The 14,233-nt window shown below is 38.8% G+C and overlaps 1 protein-coding gene across 3 annotated transcripts in view; it reads right to left on the reverse strand.

Moving 5' to 3' along the window:
* ACAD11 (acyl-CoA dehydrogenase family member 11) overlaps positions 1–14,212 on the reverse strand; it is an 88,683-nt gene extending 74,471 nt beyond the window's left edge. For 2 of the 3 annotated variants that reach the window (XR_004349574.1, XM_032629600.1), the window contains exons 1-2: positions 13,925–14,212; positions 7,316–7,415 (exon numbers count right to left, since the gene is read on the reverse strand). Coding sequence is in view for 1 of the 3 variants with exons in the window: in XM_032629600.1 (XP_032485491.1) it covers positions 7,316–7,415; positions 13,925–14,073 (249 nt within the window). In the remaining 2 variants the exon portion in view is untranslated. The remainder of the gene's footprint in view (positions 1–7,315; positions 7,416–13,924) is intronic. The other variant, XM_032629601.1, reaches the window with a different exon arrangement.
* Between the last annotated feature and the right edge of the window lie 21 nt (positions 14,213–14,233).

A 14,233-nucleotide genomic window follows, 5' to 3' on the forward strand; every position in this document is an offset into this window, starting at 1 on the left:
TGAAGGGCACACACAAAGTAGTGTTCTCATTGGGACCGAGGGGAAGGAGCTGTGACCCCATAGGAGACTGGACCAGCCTGATAGTGCCAGAGGGTCTCCTGCAGAGGTGGGGGGGTAGCTGTGTGTCACCGTGAGGACAAGGACACTGGCAACAGAAGTTCTGGGAAGTATTCTTTGGCGTGAGCCCCCCCAGAGTCTGCCATTAGCCCCACCAAAGAGCCCGGGTAGGCTCCAGTGTTGGGTCGCCTCAGGCCAAACAACCAATAGGGAGGGAACCCAGTCCCACCCATCAGCAGACAACTGGATTAAAGTTTTACTGAGCTCTGCCCACCAGAGAAACACCCAGCTCTACCCATCACCAGTTCCTCCAATCAGGAAACTTGCACAACCCTCTTAGATAGCCTCATCCACCAGAGGGCAGACAGCAGAAGCGAGAAGAACTACAATCCTGCAGCCTGTAGAACAAAAACCACATTCACAGAAAGGTAGACAAGATGAAAAGGCAGAGGGCTATGTACCAGATGAAGGAACAAGATAAAATCCCAGAAAAACAACTAAATGAAGTGGAGATAGGAAACCCTCCAGAAAAAGAATTCAGAATAACGATAGTGAAGATGATCCAGGACCTTGGAAAAAGAATGGAGGCAAAGATCGAGAAATTGCAAGAAATGTTTAACAAAGATCTAGAAAAATTAATGAACAAACAAAGAGAGATGAACAACACAATAACTGAAATGAAAAATACACTAGAAGGAATCAATAGCAGAATAACTCAGACAGAAGAACGGATAAGTGACCTGGAAGACAGAATGGAGGAATTCACTGCTGTGGAACAGAATAAAGAAAAGAGGATGAAAAGAAATGAAGACAGCCTAAGAGACATCTGAGACAACATTAAACGCAACAACATTCGCATTATAGGGATCCCAGAAGGAGAAGAGAGAGAGAAAAGACCAGAGAAAATATTTGAAGAGATTATAGTCGAAAACGTCCCTAACATGGGAAAGGAAATAGCCACACAAGTCCAAGAAGCGCAGTGAGTCCCATACAGGATAAACCCAAGGAGAAACACACTGAGACATATAGTAATCAAATTGGCAAAAATTAAAGACAAAGAAAAATTACTGAAAGCAGCAAGGGAAATGTGACAAATAACATACAAGGGAACTCCCATAAGGTTAACAGCTGATTTCTCAGCAGAAACTCTACTACAAGCCAGAAGGGAGTGGCATGATATACTTAAAGTGATGAAAGGGAAGAACCTACAACCAAGATTATTCTAACAGGCAAGGATCTCACCCAGATTCGATGGAGAAATCAAAAGCTTTACAGACAAGCAAAAGCTAAGAGAATTCTGCACCACCAAACCAGCTCTACAACAAATGCTAAGGGAACTTCTCTAAGTGGGACACACAAGAGAAGAAAAGGACCTACAAAAACAAACCCAAAACAATTTAAGAAAATGGTAATACAAACATACATATCGATAATTTCCTTAAACGTGAATAGATTAAATGCTCCAACCAAAAGACACAGGCTTGCTGAATGGATACAAAAACAAGACCCATATATATGCTGCCTACAAGAGACCCACTTCAGACCTAGGGACACATACAGACTGAAAGTGAGGGGATGGAAAAAGATATTCCATGCAAATGGAAATCAAAAGAAAGCTGGAGTAACAATACTCATATCAGATAAAATAGACTTTAAAATAAAGAATGTTACAAGAGACAAGGAAGGACACTACATAATGATTAAGGGATCAGTCCAAGAAGATATAACAATTATAAATATATATGCACCTCAATACATAAGGCAACTGCAAACAGCTCTAAAAGAGGAAATTGACAGTAACACAATAATAGTGGGGGACTTTAGCACCTCACTTACACCAATGGACAGATCATCCAAACAGAAAATTAATAAGGAAACACAAACTTTAAATGACACAAGAGTCCAGATAGATTTAATTGATATTTATAGGACATTCCATCCAAAAAAGCAGATTACAATTTCTTCTCAAGTGCACATGGAACATTCTCCAGGATAGATCACATCTTGGGTCACAAATAAAGCCTCAGTAAATTTAAGAAAATTGAAATCATATCAAGCATCTTTTCTGACCACAACACTATGAGATTAGAAATCAATTACAGGGAGAAAAACGTAAAAAGCACAAACACATGGAGGCTAAACAATACATTACTAAATAACTAGGAGACCACTGAGGATATCTAAGAGGAAATCAAAAAGTACCTAGAGACAAATGACAATGAAAACATGACGATCCAAAACCTAAGTGATGCAGCAAAAGCAGTTCTAAGAGGGAAGTTTATAGCAATAGAAGCCTACCTCAAGAAACAAGAAAAAACTCAAATAAACAATCTAACCTTACACCTAAAGGAACTAGAGAAAGAAGAACAAACTAAACCCAAAGTTAGCTGAAGGAAAGAAATCATAAAGATCAGAGCAGAAATAAATGAAATAGAAACAAAGAAAACAATAGCAAAGATCAATAAAACTAAAAGCTGGTTCTTTGAGAAGATAAACAAAATTGATAAACCATTAGCCAGACTCATCAAAGAGGGAGAGGACTCAAACCAATAAAATTAGAAATGAAAAAGGAGAAGTTACAAGAGACACTGCAGAAATACTAAGAGACTACTACATCCTAAGAGACTACTACAAGCAACTCTATGCCAATAAAATGGACAATCTGGAAGAAATGGACAAATTCTTAGAAAGGTATAACCTTCCAAGACTGAACCAGGAAGAAATAGAAAATATGAACAGACCAATCACAAGTAATGAAATTGAAACTGTGATTAAAAATCTTCCAACAAACAAAAGTCCAGGACCAGATGGCCTCACAGTGAATTCTATCAAACATTTAGAGAAGAGTTAACACCTTTCCTTCTCAAACCCTTCCAAACTACAGCAGAGGGAGGAACTCATTCTACGAGGCCACCATCACCCTGATACCAAAACCAGACAAAGATGTCACCAAGAAAGAAAACTACAGGCCAATATCACTGATGAACATAGATGCAAAAATCCTCAACAAAATACTAGCAAACAATCCAACAACACATTAAAAGGTACATACACCATGATCAAGAGGGATTTATCCCAGGGTTGCAAGGATTCATCAATATATGCAAATCAATCAATGTGATACACCATATTAACAAATAGAAGAAAAACCATATGATCATCTCAATAGATACAGTAAAATCTTTTGACAAAATTCAACACCCATTTATGATAAAAACTCTCCAGAAAGTGGGCATAGAGGGAAACTACCTCAACATAATAAAGGCCATGTATGAGAAACCGACAGCAAATATCAATGGTGAGAAACTGAAAGCATTTCCTCTAAGATCAGGAACAAGACAAGGATGTCCACTCTCACCACTATTATTCAACATAGTTTTGGAAGTCCTAGCCACAGCAATCAGAGAAGAAAAAGAAATAAAAGGAATACAAATTGCAAAAGAAGAAGTTAAACTGTCACTGTTTGCAGATGACATGATACTATACAGAGCGAATTCTAAAGATGCCACCAGAAAACTACTAGAGCTAATCAATGAATTTGGTAAAGTTGCAGGATACAAAATTAATGCACAGAAATCTCTTGCATTCCTATACACTAATGATGAAAAATCTGAAAGAGAAATTAAGGAAACACTCCCATTTACCACTGGCACAAAAAGAATAAAATACTTAGGAATAAACCTACCTAGGGAGACAAAAGACCTGTAGGCAGAAAACTATAAGACACTTGAGAAAGAAATTAAAGATGATACCAACAGATATACCATGGAGAGATATACCATGTTCTTGGATTGGAAGAATCAACATTGTGAAAATGACTATACTACCCAAAGCAATCTACAGATTCAGTGCAATCCCTATCAAATTACCAATGGCATTTTTTACAGAACTAGAACAAAAAATCTTAAAATTTGTATGGAGACACAAAAGACCCCAAATAGCCAAAGCAGTCTTGAGGGAAAGAAACAGAGCTTGAGGAATCAGTCTCCCTGACTTCATACTATACTACAAAGCTACAGTAATGAACACAATATGGTACTTGCACAAAAACAGAAATATAGATCAATGGAATAGGATAGAAAGCCCAGAGATAAACCCATGCACCTATGGTCAACTAATCTATGACAAAGGAGGCAAGAATATACTATGGAGAAAAGACCATCTCTTCAATAAGCGGTGCTGGGAAAACTGGACAGCTATGTGCAAAAGAATGAAATTAGAACACTCCCTAACACCATACACAAAAATAAACTCAAAATGGATTAGAGACCTAAATGTAAGACCAGACACTATAAAACTCTTAGGGGAAAACATAGGAAGAACACTCTTTGACATAAATCACAGCAAGATCTTTTTTGATCCACCTCCTAGAGTAATGGAGATAAAAACAAAAATAAACAAATGGAACCTAATGAAACTTAAAAACTTTAGCAAAGCAAAGGAAACTACAAACAAGATGAAAAGACAAACATCAGAATGGGAGAAAATATTTGCAAATGAATCAATGGACAAAGGATTAATCTCCAAAATATATAAACAGCTCATGCAGCTCAATATTATAAAAACAAACAACCCAATCAAAAAATGGGCAGAAGACCTAAATAGACATTTCACCAAAGAGGACATACAGATGGCCAAGAAGCACATGAAAAGCTGCTCGACATCACTAATTATTAGAGAAATGCAAATCAAAACTACAATGAGATATCACCTCACACCAGTTAGAATGGGCATCATCAGAAAATCTACAAACAACAAACTCTGGCACTGTTGGTGGGAATGTAAATTGATACAGCCACTATGGAGAACAGTATGGAGGTTCCTTAAAAAACTAAAAAGAGAATTACCATATGACCCAGCAATCCCACTCCTGGGCATATACCTGGAGAAAACCATAATTCAAAAAGACACATGCATCCTAATGTTCATTGCTGTGGTATTTACAATAGCCAGGTAATGGAAACAACCTAAATGCCCATCGACAGACAAATGGATAAAGAAGATGTGGTACATATATGCAATGGAATATTACTCAGCCATAAAAAGGAATGAAATTGGGTCATTTGTAGAGATGTGGATGAATCTGGAGACTGTCATACAGAGTGAAGTAAGTCAGAAAGAGAAAAATAAGTATTGTATATTAACGCATATATGTGGAACCTAGAAAAATGGTACAGATGAACCAGTTTGCAGGGCAGAAATAGAGACACAGATATAGAGAACTAACGTATGGACACCAGGGGGGGAAAACAGCAGTGGGTGGTGGTGGTGGTGTGATGAATTGGGAGATTGGGATTGATATGTATATACTGGTGTGTATAAAATGGATGACTAATAAGAACCTGCTGTATAAAAAAATAAATAAAATTCAAAAAAAAATTGCTTTAAAAAAAATAAAGTAGTCTTAGTGTGATTATTACAATTATAAATTAGGCCAGCACTAAAAATTGATCATTTAATTAGGCTAAAAGGATAGGTACATGCATGGGGCTTATTCCTAACTCTGATAATATGAAGGTGACATTTCCTGACCACAATATTTCGCATGTATCATCATAAAAACATCCCTTTTTTTTCTTATCAGTTCCCTGCTTGCTGGCTCACTCTTGCTTTTGCTCCCCAGCCCCCAACCCCCACAACTCCAGTTTCCCATGGGGGCTCTCTATTCCAACACTCTGGGCACAGTCAAGTACAGAATGCTGGGGAAGGCCAGTGGGTGCCGGTAGAAAGGAAATGCACCCACTCCTTCGGGAGATCAATGGAGGAACTTGTTTCCAAGGCAGGGATGTGGGGATCCTGCCCGGTACCCAGGGCTGCCATGGACCTCAAGATAACTACTGGGTAAGAAGGCAATGAGAAGCAAGCTGGTACTGAAGCAGGAGCCCAAATAAGACAGGAGAAGAAAAGGGCTTCCTTAACCAGGACAGATGTACAGGCTTATCACTCAGGACCCAGGGACACAGCTTACTGCAGAACTCTGATGCCAACTCATCTACCTGCAAAGTCCACTTCCCCAGACTCAGGCAGTGGTGGCTGACCACTTCTAAGGAGAAGAAACCATGCAGCTCACTTTCACAACAGGGATAAAGCAGCTACTGCTGCAATAACTGCAGCAGGGAAGTGACTAAACCCATAACCAAGGTGAGAGCAGCCAGTGGTGCCAATGGCTATAGAAAGAAGTGTTTATAACCACCTGGTGCTGGGAAAGGGGGGTGGGGTAGAGTGGTGGAGGCTGGTCATAAAGTGGATGGCAGTGTGGGAACACTGCTTTTTTTCCAATGCAGATTTGGAAAAAATGAAGGAAGTTGAAACAAAAGTACTCCAGATCCTTGGGCTGAAAGCATTATGTTATGTTCTGATGTCTTCCAGACATCTAGGTTGTTATCAAGAGGAGACAAACCCAGTTGTTTATTGGGGCATAAATCTCTCCCTACAAGTGGGGATTTTCCTTCAGCCATGCCGTGTTGAGGCTTAATAAAAGTTAGCAAAATTTTTCTATCTTAAGCATCCAAGTCACTTCATTTTCTGGGAATATGATACGGGACTAAGAAGGTCAGAATCTGCATTTTCCATTACTGTGATATTAAACCCACGCTTCAATGGCCCATCTCTAGTCAGCTGGGCCTGGGAAGCACCTGTTATACATGATTATAATAATATTCAAAATATGCATTATGCTTTTAATGTTCTCTTCTCTAAAAATCCATAGATAATACCTGTTTTTCTGAACAGAGTCAGTTTTCAACAAAAATCTTTTATAATTCTCACTGTCAATTTAGAGAATACTATAAAAATGATTATTTAAATATTTCTTTTTATCACCAAAAGATCAGGGAATTGTCATATCAAATATATTAAAGTATTCAGTGAGTATATATTGTTATAAGATATAATACTGTACTTTTTAAAACATAATTTAACCGAAGTACAAAATACCTATAAATGAGTAGCAGTGAAAATATTTACTGGGTGACTGTATTTCTAGCTAATTGTATAGGAAGGAATCAAATCCATAAGAGGACTGGGTATTGCTCAGGATTAACAGCCTAAACACAGCCTCAGATTTCAAACTCAAATCCTTAATAAAAACTAAAAGGGGGGGGGATACAATTCAAGTGAAATTTTCATCTAAGAAATAAAATGCATTTTCTATATTTAATAATTGAGATTATTTTAAAAAGCAATTTAAATTGTTTTGTGTGTATAAAATCCATTTATTAGTCAACAAGGAATTTATCATTGCGTTTGTATACCATACCTTATGTGCTTTAGGAAGAAGTGAACCAGGTGGTTTTTTTCTGAGTACATATGCTTGAAAGCCCTTCTGGAGATAAAAGGTTGGATTGGACTGTCCTGATCTAGATAAGAGTAGAGAAAAGGTCAATAACAAAGATATATTTTTCCTTTTCCCCAAATCCTGCTGAAATTTCAAAAGAAAACACAAAATGAAAATGAACCCATTTCAATGCTGGAAAGCCAAGAGGGGTGCTATCAGCAGCTAAGAACATGAGCTTTTGGATGATATACAGCAGATGGTAACACAGTGGCAGCTGGAGAATCTACAACCTACACAGGTAGAAGAGAAGACCACACTTCCTACTTGCAAATTATGAGTTTCATCAGAAGTGCACCTAGAACAATGTCTAGATCTAAGCAAAGAAAGGCTGGGAGAAGAGATTGTAGGTGATCAGTCAGAAAATTAATTAAAGGATGCTAGAACAGCTGGATTGGTATTCTGTCATCTGCCATTGGAGAGAGGACCCCAAGTACAGCTCTCTAAAGTGGGAATTCTGATAAGCAAGGTCCTAGAGTGGATATCTGGGCCAGGAAGTGCAACAGTGCCCCAGGTGACTCAGACACCAGGGCACTGGCTTTCTCTGCCCTGTGAACAGAAATTCTCATGTGAACTAAGGAAATATACTCCAGCTACCAAACTTACTCAATCTATACCTTCATTTACACAGCTTTTAAATAATTCAACAGCATGAAAGAGAGGCCTTAAACCAAAAAAACCAGACGAATTAATCCGAGGTAACAGGTAATAGGGGAAAGTTAAAAACATTTTTTTTTCTGAAGTTTCTCCCTAGGCCTCCAGCCTCCATCTGCAAAGAACAAGAGCAGTCCAGATTGAATGCAGCAGTACGTCCACTGTCTACTTCTAACTCTGATAAGCCAGACCCATCCTCCCCAGCAATCATCTTGGCACCATCTAATCCTGGGAGGGGGGTGCCTTTCAGCATAGGGAAGTGGAGATCATTGCCACAATGGTCAGGAAATGGGACCACTTCAAGCTGTGTTGTCTGTCTTGACATGGGACAATTTATTTGTGATGCTCCAAAGAGTCAAGTTGCAATGAACCTTACAAAGACAATTTTAATGCCAAATGTTTGATTGGATGCATTTTTGATAATGCAGTCATATATGAAGCACTGGCGTTTTATGATGGTAAATGACCCAGGTGAAATATAAAAGGAAAACTAAAAGCTTCTTATTGAAGGTACAGCTGCCATATGATCTAGCAATTTCACTCCTAGGTATATATCCAAGAGAACTGTCACTCATTCTATGGGACACACCCTATACCTTACCAATAACAACAACTCAAGCACTGCATTATCCTATTTTTTAAGCATTTCTATCTCTGATCATAATTTCCTTTCTTTCATTCCCACTAGTACCTCCATTCCAGTGCCATCTTAGGCACTAAAACATTCAGGGCAAAAGAGGCTCCAGTAAGCAAGAACAGTCTATAAAAGAGCCACAGGTGCTGGCTACTGGAAGCAGAAGCCACCAAACCAGGGTGTGCATGGAAACAGTAAAAAGGAGTCCAAGAGAATCTGGGCAAAGTATCAACAATATCTACTAAAATAACTACTCTTGCTTCAAATTCATGACTATGAACCTCAAAGTGAACGCTGCCAGCAATCATAATATACTTCCTTGGCCTGTTCATTCTCCCATGCTCTTGGATGACTATTTTACAATTCCTCCTCTTTCTTCAAACCTCCAACACTTTTCCCACCATCTTCACTCTCAGCTGATTACCTAGTTTCCTATTTCACAGAGAAAATAGCAGCAATCAGGTGAGAACTTCCACAAGCTTACACCATATCTACTGCATAGAAGCACCTGTACCCATATACTCTTCTTCCCTACAGAGTCTGTAGAAGAATGTCTACATTCCTATCTAAGGACAATCCCTTCTCTTGTGAATTAGATCCCATCCTACTTTTGTCAACTCAAGGACATCGTTCTAGCCCTCTCTCCTACACAAATTTTTCTGTCTGTTCTGGATCACTGCCATCAGCATATAAACATGCTGCCTTTTTTTTTTTAAAGACTTCTCTTGACCCCACTTCCCCCTCTACGAAAGACATTTATTTCCACCTTTGTAGAAAAATTCAAGAGTTGTTTATATTCCTTGCTCCAATTCCTCTCCTCCTATTTTCTCTTGAACCCATTTCAATCAAGCTTTCATTCCTATCTTTCCACTGAAATTACTTTTTCAAGGTCACTAATACTGCTATGGTATCAGACCATGGTTCTCCCCATCTCTCTGGCCACTCCTTCTGAGACTCCTTTGTAGGTTCTGCCTTAATTCTTTAACTTCTTATATTGGGATGCCTGGGAATAAGTTCATAGACCTTCTGTATCTTCATGTAGACTCATCATCTAGGTAAGATCTCATGGTTTTAAATACCCTCTCTATCTCAATGACTCCCAAATGTAAATGTCTAGTTTAGATCTCTGCCCTGACCTCTGGACCCATATATCTGCCTGCTTACTATACATATCCACTCCAAAAGGCATCTTGAAAGTTAACATTGCAAAACTGAGTTCCTGTTATTTGCCTTCCAGTTTGATTGTCTACAGTCATCTCTACTTCATTTCATGATAACTCCATCCTTCCAGTTGCCAAGACAAAAATGGAACACTATTTGTCTCTTCTTCTTTTTCTTTCATACCCCACATCTGATCAGTCAGTAAATTCTTCAAAATAAATCCAGAATATGAGCACTTTGCACCTATCCTACACTACTACCCTGGTCCATACCACTAATTGCTCTGTACTGGGTCATTGCAATACACTCCAAACTGGTCTCCCTGTATTTGCCTCCTTCAGTCAACACAATAGGCAAAGAGATTCTGTTTAAAAAGACAAATCAGGGCTTCTCTGGTGGCGCAGTGGTTGAGAGTCCACCTGCCGATGCAGGGGACACGGGTTCGTGCCCCTGTCTGGGAAGATCCCACATGCCGCGGAGCGGCTGGGCCTGTGAGCCATGGCTGCTGAGCCTGCGCGTCGGAGCCTGTGCTCCGCAACGGGAGAGGCCATAACAGTGAGAGGCCCGCGTACTGAAAAAAAAAAAAAAAAAAAAAAGAAAAATCACTTCCCTCCTCTGCCCCCAAATCCCTAATCTCTCACCATTTCGACTAACGGAAAGGCCAAAACCCTTATAACAGCCAACAGAATTCCTGTTGCCCTTGCTTACACAACTCCAGGCACATTGGCCTGTAGTCTCTCCACCCACTGGAGAGCCCTTGCTCTTGCTGTTCCCTCTGTCTGGAATACTCTTTCCCCATGGCTCACATCCCCATCTCTCTTTGCTGAATGCCACCTTCTCGCTGAGGCCTTTCTTCTCCCTCCTCCTAAACATTTCCTATTCTCCTTTGTTTCTCTCCATGATACACATCACCTTTTTCTACACTGTAATATTTAGAAAGTGATTTTATTTATCATCTCTCTTCTCCAAATGAATGGAAGTTCCAAAAAGGCAAGATTTTTTTTGTCTGTTATATCCCCAGTGGTTGGAGCAGTGCCAGGCACATATTATGCACATAGCTGGAAATCATAAGTTTTGTTCTATCAAGTTATACAATGTCTTCATTATTGTTTAAATCTAAATATTTTTATTTCTAATATGATTTAATTTTTGCAAATTCTAAAAATAAATTTTGCATAGATTAAAAATATTTACAAAATTTGTAAAGCATAAAGAATAACACAACAAACACCAGTGTTCTCACTACCCAGTTTAAGAAAGAAAAAAGTTACTGTATCTCTGAAGCTCGCTTTGTGTTCCTCCCTTCATTTTTTAATTTTTTGGCTGTGCCGTGCTGCTTGAGGGGTCTTAGTTGCCCCACCAGGGATTGACCCTGGCCACTGCAGTGAAAGCGCTGCGTCCTAACCACTGGACCACCAGGGAATTTCCTGTCCCTTCAGAGTAACTACTGTCTTGATTTTTAAATATATCATTCCCTTGAAGTTTATCTCTTTAAACAATATACTGCTTATTTGTCCAGTTTTTGATTGTGTTGTTGTGTATAGATGCAGCTGAATCATGTTCACTGCTGTATGGTGTTGCATCACGTGAATATACTACAATTTATTCATCCATTCTACTATTGATGAACATCGTGTTTTATTCCTGTAGTTTTGCTATTACAAACAGTGCAATGAACATTTTTGTAGATTATTTCCTGATACCCTGGTACAAGAATTCCTCAGGAGTATAAAACTAGGAATAGAATTGCTTTGTCATGGGGCTTTGTCTTCCTATCTTCATCTTTACAAGACTGTGCCAAATTGTTTTCCAAGGTAGTTATACTAATTCACACCCTCACCAATAGTGGATGAGTCCCTGTTATCTCATATCCTGCTTGATATTGTCAGATTTAAAAAAAAAAGTGAATATGATGGTGTGAAATGGTATCTTGTCATTTTAATTTGCATTTCCCCAATTATTACAGTGTAATGAGGTTGAGTATCTTCAAGTCTTTTGCCCATTTTTCTGTTGGGCTATTGTAGTTCTTTATATGTTCTGGATATTAATCTTTTATCCATTATATACACTGAAAATATTTTCTTTTGTTCTTTCACTTTAAGGATTCTTTCACTAAAAATTTATCAGTCATTTCTTTCATGGTTTGTGCTTTTGTCTTTTTAAAGATTTTATTCTCTACTCCAAAGTCATAAAGATCTTCTCCTGTATGTCTTCCAAATGTTTATAGTTTTGCCTTTACCATTCCAGTCTGTAGTCCACCTGGAACTGTGTGAGGTAGAGTAAGGGACAGGTCTACTTTCAATTTTTTCATACAGATAATAATTATTGCTGTATAATTTACTGAAAAATCTTTTCTCCCTCCAACCCCACACACACTGATTCTCTGTGCCAGCACTGTCATATGTCAAAGTTCTATAAACATGCGGAATTCTGAATTCTCCTATTCGTGAACATGGCATCTCTCAATTTACTTAGTTCTTTTTAAGGTCCTAATACAGTTTTATAATTTCCTTTACAAAGGTCTTGCACATACTTTATTCGATTAATATTTGAGAAATTTATATTTCTGTTTCTCTTATTAATTTTATCTTTCTGAAAATTATAATTTTACATTTTTGTTGCTAAAGTCAAGAAATGCAATTGATTTTTGCATACTGAACTTTGATAAACTCCATTATTTTCTGTAGATTATTGGCTCTTTAATCTGTATTTCAATTAGTTTCTAAAATGTATTTATTATCTATCTTCTCTTGATTTCTAAACTTTTGGCATTTATATTCTGAATTTTTTTTTTAAGAATGACGCTTTAGAATTTCTGAAACTTCCTTTGTAGCCTAACATGTCTTCAATTTTCATAAACTTTTTCATGTGTTTTGGAAATAAATGTGTATTCTCTGTGGAGATAGTTCCACACATATATACTATTTACGCCACAACTAATTCCATTTATCAAGCACAATTCTGGTTTATTTAACATTCAACTTAATTCAGAATTAACTCTCAGTTAGATAATTCTCCAACAACTCTAGGAGAGAAATATTACTATCCCCATTTTGCCAAAGGATGATTCAATGCTCAAAAGAGTTAAATAACTTGTTCAGATTCCCATAGCAAATTTGAACTTTGAGCTGTTAGTTTATAACACAAGGGTTCTAGGCTAGAAACCTCAGCCATATTTTATTCCACCTTCTCCTTCATCCTACAATATCTATTGTGACATGGTGCCTTTTATTTTTATTTTTTTGTTTTTAATTTGGCATAAATGTCAGTGATAAATGCCACTGGTATACAGTTCTGTTACAATGTTAAGCCATTTCACCTGTATTACTTCATTTAATTATCAGGATCAAGCAGAACAGGCAGATATTTATTACAGATTATGAAACTAGTTCTCAGAGAGTTCATGTACCATAGTATTTAAATTCCCAGTCAGTAAGTGGCACGTCTAGTTTTCTGGAAGCCAGGACTGCTTCTATAGCTCTGTTTATCAAAATACTATCTTTAGAATGAAGTCTATTTGAAAATTATTTTCTATTATACAAGATCAGACTAGAGCCAGATTCACGATGGGGAACAGTGCTCTCAGAACGGTCATCCAGTTCTATACCCCTACTTCAGAAAGAACTAAAGCCCAAAGTGGTGCTGTGATTTGTTAAATGTAAGATCTAGAATAAGAATTCGGACCCCCCCAACTGGTACCATTAACTCAGCCTCCAAGAGTATGCCAATGTGAACGGAATTACATCCGCTTCTCAGAAAAAAATGTTATAGGACAAACGTTGAACGAAGGCCTCTTTATATCCCACAGACCTTCCAACCTTAATTGCCTCAATGAATATAGTTGTTAACAAAGATTCCTTCTTGTAGTTGGAATCGTGAATGTTATTGTGCTTCCATCACTGCCCTTGAATTGGAAATACTCAGAATGTAATGCAAGGGACGGGTGACGGCAGTTCTCGCCTTCAGAGTGCGTCATTGCGGAAAAAGAAACAGGATAGGGGAAACTGGGAACACACCAAGGCCAGAGGAAGAAAAACACAAGGCACAGATCTGTTTTTGCTGGCGGAGAAGGCTGGCGTCGATACCTGTATTGGGCAACGGTGAGCTTGGCCTCGGGCTCGGCCCCAAAGCCGGGCAAGTGCTGGTGTAGGTAGGCCTCCAGAGACCTGCAGTCCAACTTGTGCTGGGGCAGCACTTCGGCCGTCTCGGGCTCGCGGGAGGCACCGGTCTCCATGATCAGTGCTGCCGCCTCAGACCAGAGTCAGAGAAACCACAAGTCTCCTCGGCTCGGATACCTCTGGCGCGGGAGCACCGCTCCACAGCCTGGGGCTAGTCCGAGACGCCCGCGCGGAGGCGGCCCAGCGGCTCCAGCCAATCACACCCCCACCCCCACC

This window comes from Phocoena sinus, chromosome 4 (assembly GCF_008692025.1).
Source record: "Phocoena sinus isolate mPhoSin1 chromosome 4, mPhoSin1.pri, whole genome shotgun sequence".
Classification (NCBI taxonomy): domain Eukaryota; kingdom Metazoa; phylum Chordata; class Mammalia; order Artiodactyla; family Phocoenidae; genus Phocoena; species Phocoena sinus.